Source organism: Punica granatum, chromosome 8 (genome assembly GCF_007655135.1).
Source record: "Punica granatum isolate Tunisia-2019 chromosome 8, ASM765513v2, whole genome shotgun sequence".
Taxonomy (NCBI): domain Eukaryota; kingdom Viridiplantae; phylum Streptophyta; class Magnoliopsida; order Myrtales; family Lythraceae; genus Punica; species Punica granatum.
In genome coordinates, this window is record NC_045134.1 from 2,802,776 (window position 1) to 2,822,214 (window position 19,439).

General features: G+C 41.1%; 4 protein-coding genes across 6 annotated transcripts; 2 read left to right on the forward strand and 2 right to left on the reverse strand.

The window, feature by feature from the left end:
* Positions 1–4,072: 4,072 nt before the first annotated feature.
* Positions 4,073–6,198, reverse strand: LOC116187793 (glutaredoxin domain-containing cysteine-rich protein 1-like). Its single transcript, XM_031516733.1, has 2 exons — positions 5,575–6,198; positions 4,073–4,333 (listed from the first exon to the last, which is right to left on the reverse strand). Exons 1-2 carry the CDS (start codon positions 6,196–6,198, stop codon positions 4,073–4,075), a joined length of 885 nt encoding a protein of 294 aa, XP_031372593.1.
* A 2,692-nt stretch (positions 6,199–8,890) lies between these two features.
* On the forward strand, positions 8,891–10,531 carry LOC116188358 (putative ankyrin repeat protein RF_0381). The gene is made up of 3 exons (XM_031517655.1): positions 8,891–9,383; positions 9,510–9,809; positions 9,986–10,531. The coding sequence occupies exons 1-3, from the start codon at positions 9,006–9,008 to the stop codon at positions 10,427–10,429; spliced, it is 1,122 nt and encodes a 373-aa protein (XP_031373515.1). The 5' UTR covers positions 8,891–9,005; the 3' UTR covers positions 10,430–10,531.
* LOC116188357 (peptide-N4-(N-acetyl-beta-glucosaminyl)asparagine amidase A) lies at positions 10,524–12,966 on the forward strand. The gene is made up of 2 exons (XM_031517654.1): positions 10,524–10,656; positions 10,761–12,966. The coding sequence occupies exon 2, from the start codon at positions 10,994–10,996 to the stop codon at positions 12,806–12,808; it is 1,815 nt and encodes a 604-aa protein (XP_031373514.1). The 5' UTR covers positions 10,524–10,656; positions 10,761–10,993; the 3' UTR covers positions 12,809–12,966.
* Positions 12,967–13,193: 227 nt separating this feature from the next.
* Positions 13,194–16,594, reverse strand: LOC116188359 (eukaryotic translation initiation factor 2 subunit alpha homolog). Of its 3 annotated transcripts, XR_004152240.1 has the most exons (8): positions 16,082–16,592; positions 15,773–15,829; positions 15,600–15,686; positions 15,361–15,507; positions 15,177–15,281; positions 14,799–14,897; positions 14,208–14,638; positions 13,194–13,533 (listed from the first exon to the last, which is right to left on the reverse strand). XR_004152240.1 is itself a non-coding variant. In XM_031517657.1 (7 exons), exons 1-7 carry the CDS (start codon positions 16,460–16,462, stop codon positions 13,375–13,377), a joined length of 1,035 nt encoding a protein of 344 aa, XP_031373517.1. In that variant the 5' UTR covers positions 16,463–16,594; the 3' UTR covers positions 13,194–13,374. The 3 variants fall into 3 exon arrangements, 2 of the variants coding, with proteins under 2 accessions (XP_031373517.1, XP_031373516.1); XM_031517657.1 differs by lacking the exon at positions 14,208–14,638 and having other exon boundaries at positions 16,082–16,594; XM_031517656.1 differs by lacking the exon at positions 13,194–13,533 and having other exon boundaries at positions 14,117–14,638.
* Between the last annotated feature and the right edge of the window lie 2,845 nt (positions 16,595–19,439).

A 19,439-nucleotide genomic window follows, 5' to 3' on the forward strand; every position in this document is an offset into this window, starting at 1 on the left:
CAAAAATAGTTAAACTCTATTATATATGCATGAATGTAGTTAGACGTGAAATATATTTAAAACGTATGCATACTAATTTTTGACTGAATTGGAGAAATGATAATTTTGAAAAAGTTAGATCGTTGCTCCTTCTTTAAGGGCAAATTACACAAAAAAATATAAGTTTTGTAAAACGTCTCAGTTTTATTCTAAATTTTGTTTTGTAACAAAACAAATTATAAGTTTTTCTAAATTGTCTAAAAAATGACATCCGTTATCAATTCCATCAATTTTGCATACGTGGACTGTTAACTTGAGACATAAATCAATAAACAAATAAGATAGGTTAAATAAAAAAATTTAAATTTTCAAAAAAGTCTCAATTTCATCATAAATTTGGTTTGTAATGGAAAAAACCATATGTTTTTCCTCCTAAAGTCGGCCCCGGCTAACATTTCCTCTCATGGACCATTTTTGAGAAATTTTTAAAATATGTATTTTTTAAAATTACAAATCAAAATTTGGAACAAAACTGAGACTTTTCTGAAAATTTAGGTTATTTTTGTAAAAAAAAGAAGATCAGATTATGTGTAAATTTTGTGAATCCCGTGAAGTTCACGTAGGCAAATAGACGGCAAACTTAATAGAATGGTAACAGGAGGTCAAATCTGAGACGATTCTAAAAACATGTGGTTTTTTGTTACAAAACAAAATTTAGGACAAAATTGAGATGTTTTACAAAATTTAAGTTTTTTTTTAATGTAATTTGCCCCCTTCTTTAATATACTTGTAATATTTGAATTAATCATAATGTCTGGAGATACTTGAATATTACTATTAGATATTAAATATACTATATAAAAAAAATTCTTTATGAAATTTTTGAAATTTACCTAAAAATTTAAATTTGAATCAAGTAAATACAATTATATTTGTAATAAAAGTCTTGTGCATTGCATAGGCCAAAAAAAACCTAGTATTAATGTAAAGTTGTATCCCCATAATAATAGGGTTATATAAGGTTATAAAGATAAATGTTTAAATAAACAATTGTAAATGTATATACAATTATGATTAAATGAGTTAATGCATACAAATCAATAAATACATTAGCTTGTTTGGTTTTTCAATTCGTTTTTAACTCTACTCCACTTAATTTGACTTATTTTCGATTCAACATCATAATTATTACTTTTCATTTTTTCTTCAAATTTTTTAACAATTCAATTCAATTTTTAATATTAAATTATCTCAACTATTCATTACTTTTCTCACAATTCAATAACACAATCATTACTTTCTCTCAACTATTCATTACTTTTTCTCACTTTTTCTCATAATTCAATAATACAATCATTACAAACTAATTGAAACTAAAACTCAACTCAACTCAACTCAACTTTAGAGCCGAACACAACAATTAATAATTTGTTTTACAAACATGTTCTTGATTTTAAAAACTTATTATACAATTACATAATAAAATTTGTTCGATTTGTTTATGGTATCAGACTGGTGGTTCTGTGACCAACCGACTCTTGACTTATTATCTCGCTAATTCAATTCAACCCAAGCCGTTCACTATAGCCAAAGACGGTGACGATACGTCCTCTGGAAACGTTCCCCCCCACTGGAGTTATTCTTCCAACAGTAGCCGTTCCTCTAGCCCTCATACTCAGTCCATTGGATGACCCTTTCCCGCCGATGAACAAAATCCATTCTCTTGTCGCTCTTGAAGAAGCTGAACGTGCAGTCCTTTGAAGCAAGGAATCGGGACCAGAAAATGTGGCTTCCTGCTCTAAATCGGGAGGAAGCTCAAAGCCGAATCACCTGCACGGGCTCCCTAATTCGAGCTTCATTCCTGTGACAAATGCTGCCCAAACAAATCAGGTCGTGCATGGAGGTAACATCAGCAGGTTTGCAGGCCCAAACAAATTGGGGCCTGATGACCAATTTTGAACCACTTTCTGGTAAAGGACCTTCGTACCCCGTTAACTAAAGATACAGTCACATGAAATAGGCTAAAATCATTGAGGAACATTACTTAATTTCCGGCTTATTAGGCGATATGAACATGACAAAAAAGAAGAAGAAAAGCATGTGCTATGACAGCTCGACTGAATTAGTCGGTGTTCAATTGGGCTTTCGGATACCAAGGTTCACACTAAAAAAAAAAACATGTGCTATGAATATTTCTTTCCTTCCCATATCGTGGCTGCACATTCAACCTCCGCGAAGAAACAGGAGAGCATGATGAATATGAGCTCTTCTTCTTATAAACATTTTCATTCACGATATTGTGGCAACTCATATCATGAGCTTAGCACTGCAGCTCATGAGCCATAAGGAGAGAAAAAAATGCAATCGATCGAGCTGCAGGGATTTACCACCGTACAGCTATCGAAGATTCTTTGTTTACGGCAAATTGAAAGCTTCATTCTTCCCAGAAGGCCCCACAACAGAGCGGATCATTCCTTTGGATGCACTGATGTTACATGTGGTGATAAAGTCACCCGGTCCAATATTTGCTGGCCTAGAAGTTAAGGTGGTTCAGCTGTGAGGGATCTCGAGATACACAACAAGGAATTGCAGCTTAGGTTATATATTCGATGCCTATCATCGGAATTTTGAGTCCAACTTTTGTATTTTAGATTTCCTATATCCCTTTCAACAATATCCTATGTTCTCTTCTAAACCTGTTTTTAAGGATCTTTAGTGACATTCGGGAAATGATTTTCACATTATCAACATTTCCATATGATATAAAGTCTTTGCCATTAGAAAGTGAAGCAATCACGTACAATTATCGCTGAGGTTTGGAGATGTATCCTGCAAATGAATGGACAGGGAAGGAATTGCAGCACGTGGACTCAACAGAGCTGCAAAAGAGTATAAAGGGAGATCTTTACAAGCAGTTTTTCGTAGACTTTCTTGGCATGCTCACATTTATCATTTATGGAGGGTTAAAAATGAGTGTATTTTTAAGGAAGTGGCTTGGCAGGTATCAAGCAAACTGTGAAATGTAAGATTTTGGGGCTGAAAAACATTCAAAGAAGGATTGTTCAGGGCAAGAGACTGATGGATGCCTGGGAGATTGAGCTCTGAATTCTTCATGTTTTCGTATCTTCTTATTGGTTCTGAAAAATGATGTGCGGGCCTGCGAACCATTCGAAGGACCTCCGTGCTTTTGTTATTTGGTCCTGCGAGCCAATTTTATCTTTGGCCCAATCTGTGATTCGATCTAGTTTTTGAGGTGCAATAAAGAGCAAACGCGTACGGATCGGGAAAAAATAGGATATATAATTAATTCAATCTTAGCGGGAACTACAAGTAATAGAAACTCGATGGATGCTTAATTAGAACCTGATCGCATCCTTTTCAGCAAGTATTTGACTATCAAACGTCACATGCAATATGAAGAGCTGAAGATATTTAAATGTTCTTTGATCGAATGGCGCTGTAAGGGGATTTTTAATTGGCTCGGTCGTATCGACTAAATCAAGTAAATCTTGCATATCTTATATCTAAAGGGGTTCAAATTAATCTATTTATTTAGAAAGAAAAAAAAAAGAGGTTCAAATTAGGAACAAAAAACCGTAAAAATAATCACATAAAAGAACTAGTGAGAAGTACAAGTTATAGAAACTGGATCGGTTGATTAATTAGAACAGATCACAACCTTTTCAGCGAGTATTATTATCGATGGTCACAAGCCCCATGAAGAGCTGAAGATATTTAATTTTCATCTGTTCGCTCGAAGAGGAAAATTAATTGGCTCAATTAGAATAACCAAAAAAAAATCATCTTAAATCACCAAAAGAGACGAAGTTCAGCTCATTCGGTTTCATCTAAGTAGGCGATTGACATGACTAACAGGGAACCACTCAGACAGGATTTGATAAAGTAACATTGCAGAGCTTTGAGCTGTAACCAATGAAATAGCTCTCCACTGTTTCGAAGCCGTCTCGTAAATATGAACTTGTTGCCATCTTCCAGGATGCCGATGAGCTTGTACCGATATGGTGGAGGTACGTTTACGATTGTTTCATGCCTGAACCATATGGTGCTGTCAAAATCCTTGAGCGCCCACAACTCAGAGTTCCCGGAGGCCATTCAAAAATGTGTAGTTACAACGGTAGAATGTTTTGTTCAGTGCAAAGAAGTTATTCCAGCCTCTTAGATCGAATGGCGTTGGATGCCAATCTTCAGCCTTGAACTCTTCAGTCGCGAGGTCGAGTGACAGCAGCCTCAGTTTCCCGGATACTTCATTTTTCATCAACCAGTGTACCTTGCCTTTCACGAGGACGCTTGCTTCTACTGTCCCTTCCATTCCTTTGTTGAGGGACCCATAGCTCTTTGCGCAAGACTAATCTCTTCATCAAGCTCAAAAACGTAGCATCCGGGAAAAACCATCGGGTGCACATATCGCTTCAGTTGTCCCAGCAACCTTGTACCTTTGGACTGACGGGTCGTACGTGATATGCCCCCATACTTCCCCAAGCCTAAGTTAACAACGGGAGCTCTTGCACTATCATCGCCATCCATATAATCAAAGGACAAATTAAAGAGCTCCGTAGGCAAATCAATAACTTTAAAAGGACACCATATCAACATGAACTGCCCCCGAGACTTCCAACGTCGGACATGAGATTCAATGAAGTGGGAGCTGGTGATCAATCTGTCCAACACTTGCACACAAGCTTCGGCTTAGAGGTAATCCGCAGGGAGCCAGAGAAGAATCTCGCATAGAACCTCTTCCGGCAACTAAAGGATCCCATCTGCCCCTACCTCTGTCATCCTCTCCCTCTTCACGAAATCCATCCGTCCTTCGCCCGACTCGGTCGTGTTTCACTTCATCACTGCACTTTCTTTAGTATATATAGCTAGAAAGAACGGCGTCGAAATTAGCTTTTCATGTCGGCGCTCTCCTAAGTTGCCCCAGAAGGTTAATTTATAGACCTGCGAGACCCTTTCCTGGTTGGGTTACAATTCAGTTTCCTTCCTCACCTATATATATTCTGACTCCTATATATATATATGCACGACCAGATTGAGACGGATCCAATATTCAAAATTATATCATATTTTTTTTTCCTAATTTTATAAAATACAGATAATTTAATTTGAATATACATCCGGGTATCGGATATTTCCTGAGAGTTCTTGATGATATTACCGCGGACTAGTTAGAATTAGAATTCATATCGAAAACACCATAGAGTCAGTCGGTATCACTCGAAGTGCGAGAATTCGATGGCCAATCTCACAATTGACTACGGCCTATTTTGATGCTCGGGAAGGATACTTTGATCTAAAATTTACAAATTTTCACCGGCCCAAACGAGTCGAGGTCCGGACGTAGACTTGGTAACAACTCTGCTGCCGATAATAGTACTCATTCATTCTAATTACATTTTCTATTGCTAACTCTAGAAATTTAGTAAAAAAAAGAAAGGAAATTAATTAAAGAACAACCAAAAAAGAAACTTTTTTTTTTTTGCCTTTTTTTCTTTTATTTTTATTTATTCTCAGCTAGGATCCTATGGATCGGGGGTACGGAGACGAGCAAGAGGGGCACCTGATCAGGCCGCTCACATTGCACGCCGTGCAGCTCCTAAACCCCGACTTCTCACTGTAAATCTTGTGGCTCCCACTGCACTCCTCGCACACGGCGTACCCGACCCCCCCGCAGGCGTCGCACGAGCCGCCGGACGCCGGGCAGCCTCCGAGGAGCCGCTTCAATTCGCCGCTCTCGTGGAGCTGCCTCACCTCCTCCGCTCCGCCAATCAGCTTCCCGCCGATCAGCACGCAGGGCAGGGACGGCTTCTTGACGCCCGTGATCTGCTGCAGCTCGTCCAGGAACTTCCCGTCCATCGACAGATCCCGCTCGTCCACTTGGAGCCGGAGCCCCCGGAGGATCGACCTGACGGCCCTGCAGTCCTCGTACGTCCTCCGGACCACCCGCAGGCTAGTGAAGTACAGCGTCACGGAGGGAGGCGGCGGCGCGTGGATTGCTGGCCGGCTGTTATTGGCCCACGCGCGGAGCACGGAGGTCGAGATCCGGACCCGATGGAAGATGGACGGGCTCCGTGGCTGCCGGGCCTCCAACTCCTCTTCCCGGCAGAGGTTCTGGATGTCCTTGAAGGAGGAGCAGGAGAAGCTCGTATGCCTCCGCAGCTTGTCCCGGCGCGGCGAGCTCAGCCACGGCGGCGGCCACATCGCCGATGAGCGAGAGAGAGAGAGAGAGAGAGAGAGAAACTTTAGGGTAAAAAAACACCCAGAGAGAGAGAGAGAGAGGTAGGAGGGTTTCAGTTGTTTGTCTGTTTATGGGGCAGAGATGAAGAGAAAATTTAAGGATGAGGAGTGGGAGCGGGCAACGTTAAATTAATGTTTTTCTGTCTAGTGGTTTGTTAGGATTAATGAGGAAAAACATGTGATGTCCAGGACAGCATATATTTTTGGTATCCAATGGCATTCATCGTTATCATCATATTCGTGACTATATATATATATATATATATATACAACTTTAGATTTTGATACATATTTGAAGATTGTAACAATAATTAGATTCCCCGATTAACGAGTGCACCCGAATAATGCCGTGTTTAAGAGGTGCGCTTCTCTTACGTAGAAGTTCATAATTTTCCGCCCACAGATTCTATATAGACTTTTCAGACAATGTAGGTACTTACCAAAATGACAAATTATGTCCTATTAAGTAAATACCTTATATTATTCATGCAGTCTGCCATTCATTGATTCGGTCCAATTTTATAATTCAAAACGAGAAAATGCACCTCGTGAAAGTAATTGCAAGTTTTGAATATACTTAGGAACTTTTTAATTTGCAAATATATCCTGATTGGACTGGTGCAACTTACGAGCTTTAATATGCTTTTCGATCCATGTCGGGTCTGTATTGACTTACGATCATCTCAGGGATGGACCAAGGGGTGTTCTGGAAGTAGTCACACCCCATAAAATTTTGACGGTCGATAAAAAGCTTTGATATTGTTGTTTCAATCTCTCTTGAAATTCCTTTATATTCACATCTCCTAACTCTAAAAGTTACTTTCTTATTCGTTCCCTCCTTGATCCACATCCTACATTGGTCCCTGAATTAATTAATCAACTTTTACTGTAAGTTTAAACTGTAAAACGATCTGATCATTTAATAAAATAAGGAGCAGTTCCTTAAAGGGAATTTTTCACGAGTCTCGTGATCATTTAGGTGTATTTTATGTAAGGAGCATAACCAAGGGCCTGTATGATTGTAGTCAGAAGCACGTGCAGACATTCACACTCGAGAAAAGGGGGGAAAAAAAAAAAAAGACGCGATTTGCCATCACTTGCTTTGCACGTGTAGATGAGCTGTTTTAGCAGAGACATCATGGCCCCGTGTCTTGGAGTTAATCCTCACAATTGAGATGGACATTTTCTTTCTTGCATAAAATAAAATGGAGAAGAAGATGGAGATGATATGATGCAATCCCATCCCCCACCTAAATGGCTAGATGGGGCAATTTAATCCATCAATCACCTTTCCAACCACCATAGTTTCCCATTGAAAGCCCCCTTTTCACCCTTCGAAGCCAATCCTTGATCCCTTTTTCGAGGACAACACCGGAACTTCGAGTTGAATCGCTTGGAAGCAAAAAGCGATAGCACAACTTCGGTACAGAGCACTCGTAATGGTTCCTTCATAAGTCGAGAATCGAGAATGCTCTGAATCCGGTTTCGAGAACATCTGGATTAACTTTTCGATTCTAAATCCATGAACTCAAGTGAAACAAGCAAAGATTAAAAGATAAAAACGTATGACAAGTCTTCTTTAATGAAAATCAAATCAGAAACTTGTTGATTCCAGCCAATTGCGCGTGTCCTTACACTATACGACATCCAGTTTTTGTAGCTTAACTTTATATGTCGAGACTAGGAGAGTGAATGGATACAAAAATAGGCCATCATATTCTCAAATGGTATTTGCTCATATACGCTGATGGGGAAAAAGGGACGGAAGTTTTGTTCCTTCCTTCCGACGTTAGCGTTATTTTCAGGGAAAGGGATGGCAAATAAGCCAACACTACTCCAATACTGCCAGTCGTGACCGAATTTTGCATAACAAATTCCTTCTTCGTACGATGGTTCGATCCTCCACATGGTCTCAATGTCCCTACATACAATCGCGAGCGTGTTCCCCTGGCCACAGGCAGAGCACGTATACCTGTCAATTGCATCTGTCTTAAATCTTTTGATAGCACGGTTTTCTTTCTATAATTTTAACACATGAAGCGGAAACGTATGTTTGGTTTTTCTTAGATTTTGAAACCACCATTTGGTTGTCTAAACAAAAAGATAGCGAAAAGAACTGTCAAATTAATTCTTCATTAAAAATGAATTCCATGTATTATCTCGGAAATATCGTATCAATCAGTCTCGACTCGAATGTCGATGCCAATGAATGAGGAAGAAAACCTGTAGCTCAAAGCAAATAGCTATCTCAAGGATAAGTCATGAGTAACTTCCAGCTTACTATAAGGTTCATGCAACGATCAATATGGGCAAAGATCTCCCTCTCGAATTATTTTTTCTCCACATTGATCGTTCGGTTTTTGGGGAAAGAAAGGGCCAAAGCTAAAATAGATTAAACGATACAAAGTCGTGGGGTAGCAACCCCAGAATGTCGCCTAACAACAACAGGCCAAGTCCGTTAGGAAGAATAACGAGAATCAAACGATTTATAGTGTCTTGCTCTTGTTTGGTGTGAATTTCATACGATCTGTTGGCTCCCATTTTAGCTAATTCTTATGGAAATATTCGTCCCGTCTAACGAATATATTTCTTATATAAAACCAAAAATCCGACTTTGGAACTTTCCCCCCATATATGGAATGGAAGTAGGCTGTCCAATTCCAAGCCTTATCATCTCTCTGCCCAATAAGTTCCAAACTCTCTTCCTCCTCTATCATTTGCCAATAATTCTTCCTGATTCCTCTATCCCAATCCTCTTCATTTAGCTAGAGATGGAGGGGGAGAAGAGCAAGAAGAAGCTGGTGGAAGTCTCCCCGGAGTTGGAGGTCGTCATCGACTTCGTGCTTGCACAGAAGTGCCGGGCCAATGTCCGCCTCCGCTCCATCTGCTCTACCTCTGCCGTGGCCTTCAAGGTCCAGACATCCTCCCCTGATAGGTTCCTCGTCAATCCTCCGAGCGGCGTCATTCCTCCTCTGTCCTCCGTGACTTTCCAAATCATCCTCAAGCCCCAGCCACAGCTCCCGCCAACTTATCCCCGGTCCCCCTCCGACCGATTTCTGATCCGCGTCGCGGTGTTTGGCCAGGCAGACTCGATAATGGCAGAATCAATAAACTCTTGGCTCTCCTCCCAGCCTCCGGGGACCACCCAGGTGACCGCCACATCCGAAGGCTCATTTCCCCAGATGAACGTGTTTGAAATCCTACTTGTCTGTCCAGTTCTTTCATTGGTTCACTTTACTGATTTGGTCTAATAATGTTTCATCCGTTGCCTGCAGGACATCAAGCTCAAGGTCGCCTTCGCAGGGCCATTGCTTCTCCGCCATGCAGTCAGCTGCGGTGACACCAATGTTGTGAGGAAGCTGATCAAGCGGCGGAAAGCAATCCTCGCCGAACTATCCCCTGAGAAGGCAGAGTCACTCCTCCAAGCTGCAGCAGACTCGGACAACTCGATCAATATGATTAAGCTGCTGGTAGAGTTAGGGCTAGGATTTCGTCATATGGGTGCAGATGTAGGCCGGAACGATGATGATCCTGACCATTCAGCTGTTGATGTTGCTACTAGTAACAAGCTCCATGTAAGTTTATCTAAGAGGGAAACTAGCTATGATAGTAAAAGTTTTCAGGTCACATGTTCATCATCGAGCCATAGGACACCTGGAGATAAAGACTGAGATTCTGATAAATGTAAAGATTCCGGAAAATTACATGATCAAGGTGCCATTACTTTGTCTAAATGAAATCAGTTATGCAGACAATCCAAGCGGACAAATCGGAGAGAGGGGAAGCTGTGCTGATGGCGGCGAGGCATGGCGACCTGAAGCAACTCGAGTCACTCCTGAGCAGAGGCATGATTACAACCTTCTCCGATCAGTATGGGCTGACGGCCATCCACATTGCCGCCATCAAAGGCCAGAGGGAAGTGGTGGAGCTGCTGATAAGTCACGGCTTGGACTTGGAATGTCGCGACAACGAAGGCCATACACCACTGCACCTGGCGGTCGAGTCTGGCAGCATGAGCACGGTCGAGGCATTGATTGATCGCGGCGCAGATTGCAATGCTGCCACCGCGAATGGTGTCACGCCACTCTACGTGGCGAAGGCCATGGGATATGAGGATATTGCGGGGAGGCTCGAGGAAAGTGGTGCCATCCATTCATTTCTTGCAGTCCCATCTGAAAATCCGCGATCGAGTTAGAATACGAAAGAGACTACATAACTTGTAAAGCGCCATCTAATGGCTATAGCAATGATATAACATGCTCAATGACAAAATTGGATTGGATTGTTACAGGTGAAATTTCCTCCAAAGAAGCAAAGGGAACAAAAACAAACCAAGCACCCGAAGCTTATGCATCAAGCATCTATGTATCTCGGTTAGCTTGGCTCTCACTCTCTCGCTCGAATACAGACTTTACCCGAACGGTAAATTAACTCAGAATATCATTATGTACTCTTATATATATGTTCGATGTACTCGGGCAGATCATTCTGGGAGTATAACACACTATTTTTTACACGGGACTCAGGATTCCGATCATGTGGGGGGGCAAGAGACCCAAAAAACCGATATTTGAATTCCGAATATGGATCTTTTCCACCGAATCGAGACGTCTCCATAGACCTTATTCGGTAATAAGTAAATTTAGGAATGAAATGTAATAACGAGTCGACCAGACTAGTTTGGTCTGTGAAAATGTTTACATGTTTAACATATAAGTCCAACTGAACAGAGTCTTCACCAACAATACTATTCCCAAAAATGGCCGCTTTGATCTTCTTCCTTTTGCTCTCGACTGCCGGAGTTTCGCTCTCCGTCTCTTCCTCACCAGCTTCAAACCCCGGCCGCTTCCTCAAATCCCGGTCTCTCCTCCGCCCCTCCGCCGCCCCTCAGCAGTACTTCGAGCTTGACCGCCCCGTGCCGTTCAACGTTATCCGCCCATCATGCGCCCGCCGTATCTTACGCCACTCCTTCGCCAACACCATCAACTCCCCGCCCTACACCACCCCTTACTTCCCGCCGCGCAACTCCTCCAAGTGCGCCGCCCCCTGGTCCCGCGCCATCCTCGAGATATCCGCCTCCTGCCGTGGCAATCAGTATGACCGCATCTCGGCCCTCTGGCTCGGCGGGGCCGAGCTGATTCGAACAAGCACCGCCGAGCCGACCGCCGACGGGGTCGTCTGGCGGGTCCGTAAGGACGTGAGCCGGTACTCCTCCCTCCTCTCCCAGCACGGTCTCAACGTCACGATGATGCTCGAGAACATTGTTAACGACGAGTACACCGGCGTTTACCACGTTAAGGCCACCATCTTCTTCTACAAGGGGACGGACATTAATGCTCCGATAGGCCTCCCAGATCAAAAGATCAACCAGAAATTAGCTTCGGGGAATTTGGAGTTGGGGCATGGCAACGACAATACTTTGGGGCTAGGAGCTTGGGATTTCTATGGGCCTCCGGCAGATTTGATAATCCCGATCGCGAGCAGCGGGAATAAGGGGTTCTGGTACCGAATTGAGAGCGAATCGGATACTCATTCGATGCAAATCAGTATTCCGAGGAACACGAAAAGGGCAGTTCTGGAGTTGTATGTCTCGTATCATGGGAACGACGAGTTCTGGTACTCGAACCCGCCCAACTCGTACATTAGAACAAACAACTTGACCACTGGAAGAGGGAATGGGGCATACAGGGAGGTCTTCATCGCGATCGATGGGCGGTTCGTGGGGTCGGAGGTCCCGTTCCCGGTGGTGTTTACTGGGGGGGTCAATCCCCTATTTTGGGAGCCTGTGGTGGCAATCGGAGCGTTCAATCTTCCGTCATATGATATCGACCTCACCCCGATGTTAGGATTTCTTCTGGATGGGAAACAGCATGAGTTTTCAATCGGGGTCACCCACGGCATCTCATACTGGCTCGTGGACGCAAACTTGCACCTGTGGGTTGATCCATATGCGAAAATAGTCGTGGCAAAGCCGGTTCTCTATGATGTTCCAGCTCTCAGTGTCGTGCGTAGCTCGCAATTTAAGCAGTTAGATGGGCTGTTTATGGTCGAGGCAAAGAGGAAGGTTCGGGTTGCCGGGTGGATAATATCTGATGCAGGGAACTTAACCGTGATGATCGTGAACAAGTACAGTCTCAGGAGCTCGATACAGTTCCAAGCAAGCGGGACTTACAAGCTCGTGAAGCAAAAAATCAAAGCAAAGAGAGAAACTAGGATCGTGAACGGGTGTGGTGCCATCGTTGCCCGATCAGTCTTCAAGGGGAAGTACCCTCTGAGTGTGATCACGAAGAGCCTTCCAGGATTGGAGCAGGACACTAACATGCTCATTACAAACGTTTCCCATGCCCAGGACGAAAAGTTCTCCAGCGGAGAATTCTCGTACTCGGTCCGCAACGGACAGGATTCAGATGGATGGATGTTGGTGAAGGATCACGAGGTTCTTAAGGGCAGAGCAAACACAACGCAGATCTATAGCTATCGGGATTCGATGTTTTGTTACTTCCGGAGTGTTGCCGCCAGTGACGGAATTCTCGTTGGGGACTATTCGACATTCTTGTGCCCTTCCTCCTCCTGATTCAGCCTTGTTAGTGACCTGTTTCCACGTAGATTTGAATATCGTTTTGTCTGTGATATGTGCTCCGGTGCAATTGTAATCAGCTGTAAAATAAGCGTCTTGTACATAGATTCAGATTCCGTAACGTTTGCGTTTCACTATATGTTCGATTTATCTAACAGCGTATGAAACTGAGAGAGAGAGCACAGGTTTGTGAATTTCATCCAATTAGTTGAATGCTCAATGAGTGTGATTGTAAATTGTAAGCAGGCAAACACAGGCCGACAGCCAAAAGAATGACGCAGAAATTCCAGAAATTGGAAACCGGACCTATTTGGTTTCATGATCAGATTTTAGAATCATGATTTTGATTTTAACTCTACTCACTACACAACAAAAACACACGTTTTCCAAGTCAAATTTATAATAGCATCTCATTTGTCTTTTTCCATAATCAAAATCAAAATTACTTTAACTCTGAAACCAAACGCCCCTTAAAAACGTGAAAGAACGTAGTTTCAGAAGTAAAGATCCTAGACTCACCGAAATGCCCTACGAATCAATGTCTCCTTGACCTATATCTATCCTCATTCTGTTATCCCAGAGCCGGCATTTTCCAAATCGACATCTCCCATGCCTGTATCTTCCTCTTCTTCCTCACTGTCTTCGTCTCCGCTGACCTCCTCATTCTCCCTCCCAAGCTTCGCCATGTGCTCCGCCAGTAGTTTGTCGTCTCTCTCACTCACCTAAAGAGATACAGGAAAAACATATCAGAACCTTCAAGGGGACAGGCTTCAATGACAAGATATAGAAAGGATACAAATATGGTGCTCATTCTATTCTCTCTATTGCTCCGAAAGTTCGTTTGTTGTGTTTCTTACAGGAACTTAGTGCTAGGACACACAGTCCGTTTGATTTCGCAATCTGATTTTAAGATTTTAACTCAAACTTTAACTCTACTCACTACACAACAAAAATCAACAACATAATTATGACTTTTCTCATTTTCTTCAATTTTTTTAACCATTCAATTCAATTTTTAATACTAAATTATCTTAACTATTTATTACCTTTTTGCACAATTCAACAACACAGGCATTACTTTCTCTCAACTGTGTGTTTGATTTTAGAGTTAAGTTGAGTTGAGTTTTGATTTTAATTAGTTTGTAATGATTGTGTTATTGAGTTATAAGAAAAAAAATGTGAAAAAGTAATTAATAGTTGAGAGAAAGTAATTATTGTGTTGTTGAATTGTGAAAAAAGTAATAAATAATTGAGAGAATTTAGTATTAAAAATTGAATTGAATGGTTAAAAAAAATTGAAGAAAATGAGAAAAGTCATAATTATATTATTGATTTTTATTGTGTAATGAGTAGAGTTAAAGTTAGAGTTAAAATTTTAAAAATATAGCCCACAAACCAAACAGAGTGTTGCTGCTTGGGGTGCTGCTTTTACAAAAAGTTTCCCCTTGTGTTGTGCAATTGCTGAGGTAGATGTAGCCCTTCTCCTTGTCGACCCTGAGGACAATGATCGGCTCGGTACGGCCCACCTTGATGAGGCTGCTGACGGACCTGATGCAGCGGCGGGAGAGCTCAGAGAAGAGGATCATGCCCTTGATGTTGTATACTCGAGCAGCGAGACGTACGCGCCCATGTCCGCGATGTTCTTCACCCATATCATCACCGCCATGTCAACCTTCGGGTACCTCGTCTCGTACATTCTGCATTCAAGATTAGGACTGTGACCCACCATTGAAGCTGTCTTCGTCTCCGCTGACCTCCTCATTCTCCCTCCCAAGTCCCAAGCTTGGCCATGTGCTCTGCCAGTAGTTTGTCGTCTCTCTCACTCACCTAAAGAGATAGAGGAAAAACATATCAGAACCTTCAAGGGGACAAGCTTCAATGACAAGATATAGAGAGGATACAAGTATGGCGTTCGTTCTATTCTCTCTATTGCTCCGAAAGTTCGTTTGTTGTGTTTCTTACAGGAACTTAGTGCTAGGACACTTACTGCTCGGGGTGCCTCTTTTATAACAAGTTTCCCCTTGTGTTGTTCAATTGCTGCGGTGCAGGCCTCAATTGCTTTGTTTACGACTGCTAAGCCTTGCTCCTGCAGGACACAGAATAAACAGCAGCAAGGAAACGTTCAACTGAAACTCTAAGGCGGAATTTCCTGAGATTGCTAACTCTCAAACACAAGAGAATCCATTTTCTGAGTCTTGCAAGTACGGTCAGGGACTGCTGTAAAGTACTACCACTCAACATGAAAAAGGGAAGTTCTACTTAATCGTTCACATTATCACAGAAATTTCCTCCAAAATAAGAGAGGCACTTCAAGAGAGTATATATATGAGAAAAGAAACCAAAAGCAGAATTCGATCTTCCCGACCTTGTCAGGAGTCTGTGTGGTAAGGACATAGAGGGGAGGGGCGACAAGTTTAATCTTGACCAGACAATTGTCGTTTCCAGCAGCTTCAGCTTTTCTCATTGCATCCTGCAGAAGCAATGGTTCAGCATACATTAGATCTTATCAATAACTGCTTAATGAATGAAATAAATTACATGAGACTAGCCTTAATGTGGAGAACGCCATCAAACTGGAAACACTTCATTTCGATGTCAGCCCGAATCTTCAGTTGCAGTGGGGTCATCCCTCTCTTGATATTCTTTATCAGAGCTTCTTTCGCTTCCTCAGTAACAGCCGGAACCACCTTAGTCACCTAGAAGCATGGATCGAACTATCGCTACAGGTTTAGAAATCTACTTTAACATTGCATAAGACGATCAGCACAAGAAAAAGGAAAGGCATTACCACTTGCCCATCAGGGCCGATTTCCTTGACCTCTTTGGTCAGTGAACTCAGGACAGAGTCGGGATCCGTCAGAATTAGCATAAATGCCTACAATTGGAAAACAGGCTCAAGATAACAAAAAGCAAACTAGAATCAAACGACACATCGAGGAAACGGGCTACAGAAAATCTTACCTCAAAGGCATGTCCATATTTCCGGTAGAGAGCCCACCCGATGTGAATATAGAGCTCCTGCAATGTCATGCAGGAATGGATCATTAAACAACGACCAACTTTCAGACAACAAAAAGAACTCGAACTCCATGGACATGAGAACCCGACCCCGAGAATGGAAAACTACGCAGTGATATGATAAATTAACCGACTTTCATACTCAAACAAGCAAATTTCATATCAAATTTCAACAGCTGAGCGCGGCTTCAGACAGCACTAATGAATCCAAAGCTTCCGGAGCATTTGAATGAATCAAAACATATCTGTCACCTCCAAGTCAATGCTGAGGGTCTCGGCAACACGGCGCATGATGGAGTGGACGAGCTTGCTCTTATTGTACCTCTCCTCGCAGGCCTTTTTTTTCGTCCTCAGCTTGCGCTTGCTGAGGTAGATGTAGCCCTTCTCCTTGTCGACCCTGAGGACCTTGACCGGCTCGGAACGGCCCACCTTGATGAGGCTGCTGACGGACCCGGTGCGGCGGCGGGAGAGCTCGGAGAAGAGGATCATGCCCTCGATGTTGTTATACTCGAGCAGCGAGACGTACACGCCCATGTCCACGATGTTCTTCACCTGTATCATCACCGCCATGTGAACCTCCGGGTACCTCGCCTCGTACATTCTGCATTTGAGATTAGGACCGTCACCCGCCATTGAAGCTGCTGCCGGTTCTCTGTTTCTCCGTTCGAAGTTTTGCGGAATTCGTGGGGTTTTGGTCGACTCTGTAATCCTCTCTACAGTGACAGCGTCTCGTCGGGAAGATGCTGAAGGAGTAGGAGTAGAGGAGAGCCTTGTTTGGTTTTTAAATAACAAATTTTACTATATCTAACTCCATACTATTTTTTCCCGAATTCAACTTTTATTACCGTTTATCTTTTTCTCAATTTTATAATAATTTTTTACTCATATTTTCATATTATATATATATATTTATCACATATCCATAAATTTATCGGCCCTTACAATTATTACATAGAATTATCCAACTCGAAAATTAAAGACAAGTGAACAGATTATTGCCTTCAACCCTCATAAACAACTTCTTGGAGAAGTTCTTCGATGGACACTACTTCTTGAAGAAGTATTCACAGCTTTACATGGTCCAAAAAAAGAGAAATTTTCGGCGAAAAGATTCAATCAATCATCGTACCATGTTTGCTTTTGAATCCGCGAAGGTTCATCATTAACTTTTGAAAGAGATAAATGTAAATTTTTTTTTCTTTACTTTTGTTCCAAAGTTACTTTAAATTTAATTTTATCTTATCTTTCTTTTTAATATAAGATGCATAAAATAAATAAAATTAAATTAAGAAAGCCACTTTCAATTCGAAGTAGTGAGAGGAGCCGCATGTGTGTGTGTTTTATGTTGCTCCTTTTGTTTTGATAAATAACAATCTATTAGTTTTTTAAGCTCCTCAACACCCGCTTGAAATGTAAGTGGCAAAGGATCCGGTCGCTTCCGTAGAGGTTTTCCGACAATGAGATAACTTCTTTCTAGCAAACAATTTATTTAAAAGAGTACTCAATAATTTATATAAAAGAGGACTCAAATATTCTTCTTATATTTGGTTAGGGTTCTTGAGCATTCACTTAAACTTTTATTAGGGGTTTTGTTGTGATATCAATCATTTATGAGTATTAATTATTCTTTTATATTTTTCTCAAAATAATTACTACTTTGTAGAATTATTGAATTGTTATATAATTTAGCATTGAGAATTCAAAAAAACTTTTTGTTAAATTCAAAATTATTTCACAAATATTTATTTTGCTCTAGACGTATGTATCTAAGTAATAAATATTTGATACTTATGAAGTTGATGATATACAAATCCCTAATATTCATTATCCAATAGATATATGATGAATACATATGAATATTATCTCTTATACTTTTACCATTTATAATTTACAAACCATATATATTCGACGTCGATTATAACATGTTCTGATTAGGTCTTATTAATGATAACTATTGAAAATTACGAATTTTTCTATGATAATTATTTTTCAGTTAATATATGTCCTTAGGTTGTGTGTTTCCTCACAAACAAGTTTAACTATGTCAATGTAATTACTATATCAATAAAATCAAAGGAAAAGCACAAAAACCCTGGTGGTTTGAGCTGTGGACAAATTGGACTATATTATTTTTTTAGGGACAACTAACACCCTGCGATTTATTTCGTGAGACATAAGGGACATCAATGTTAGTTTTTCATCATTTTTGTTCTCAAACTTTACCTTTTGCCATTATCACCTCAAACTTTCAACTTTTTTGCAATTTGATCTTAAAATTTGAGAAGGAAAAAAAAGAAGAGGAAAGGGGTTGGGGCCACCGGTTGGCGACCCCGACCCCACCACGGAGGTCTCCTGCACCCACAGAGGATGTCGATGAATATGGAGGTGGGGTCGGGAGTGTCGATTGGCAACCCTAGTCCCCGAATCGACTGGGATCTCGAGTTTAAGATCACAATCAATTCGAGGGCTGGGGCCACCAATTGGCATCCCAACCCCACCCTCGAGGTTTTCAGCATCATTTTGTGGGTGTCGATGACTTAGGTGGTGGGGTTGGGGTCGCCAACCAACTGTCCCAGCCCTTCCCTTTTTTTTCTTTGAATTTTAGGATCAAATTGTAAAAAGTTAAAATTTTGCGGATAATAATGGTAAAAAGAAAAGTTTGAGGACCAAAAGTGAAGAAAAAATTAATAGCGAGGTCCCTTATGTCTCACGAAGTAAACCACAATGTGTTTATTGTCTCTCGAAAAATCGCATGATTTAATTTGTCCTAAACTCAAATCACAATATGGTTTTTATACTTTTTCCCTATATTCAATATATCAATATCTATATCTATGATTCTATATATACATCTATATGAAAGCAAGGACACGGTAGAACGCTCGGTTTCCAAATGGATTTCTCTCGATTTTTTTAGTTTTTTTAATTTTCTTAAAAAAACTAAATGGCTTGTAATTGTCGCATTTTTAAGTTTTTGAAAAATTGCAGTGAACACCGACATTCAAGCTGGGATCCCGACTTGATTTCTTCACTTTTTTATATCCCGTTTGTTTCTGTAGTGTGATTCGTTAGGCTCTTGTAATCATAAGTATTAGAATATATTTTGGAATCTCGAAAATATTCTTACCTTGTACAGCTTATTATGTATCAAGACACCGTTATTGTATCTTTCATAATTATATATATGAGATACACCGATCCAATTGGTCACAGCCAATACTATTCACAATGAGAAAGCTCGTACGATTTTGCGGAACTAGTTTTTGATAAACAGTTTGAAAGTTGTCACTATTTTAGGTTTTCAAAAAACTGTGTTGAACACTGACATTCGAGCTGGGTTTCCGACCCAATTGCTTCACTTTTTTACATCCCATTTTGTTTCTATACTGTAGTTCTTTAGCATGTCCCGTTTGAGATACTGTAACATAAGCCCGCATATTTCTTTTAAGAAAAAAAATTAAACACATATATTAAACTTGAATTATTATTAATTATAAAGAGGTGGTTTATATATATATATATATATATATATCTATATATGTATATCTTCAGATGCATCCACATGCCACTCGTCGGTCCTCATGATTTGATAATGTTCAATAAAAACTTT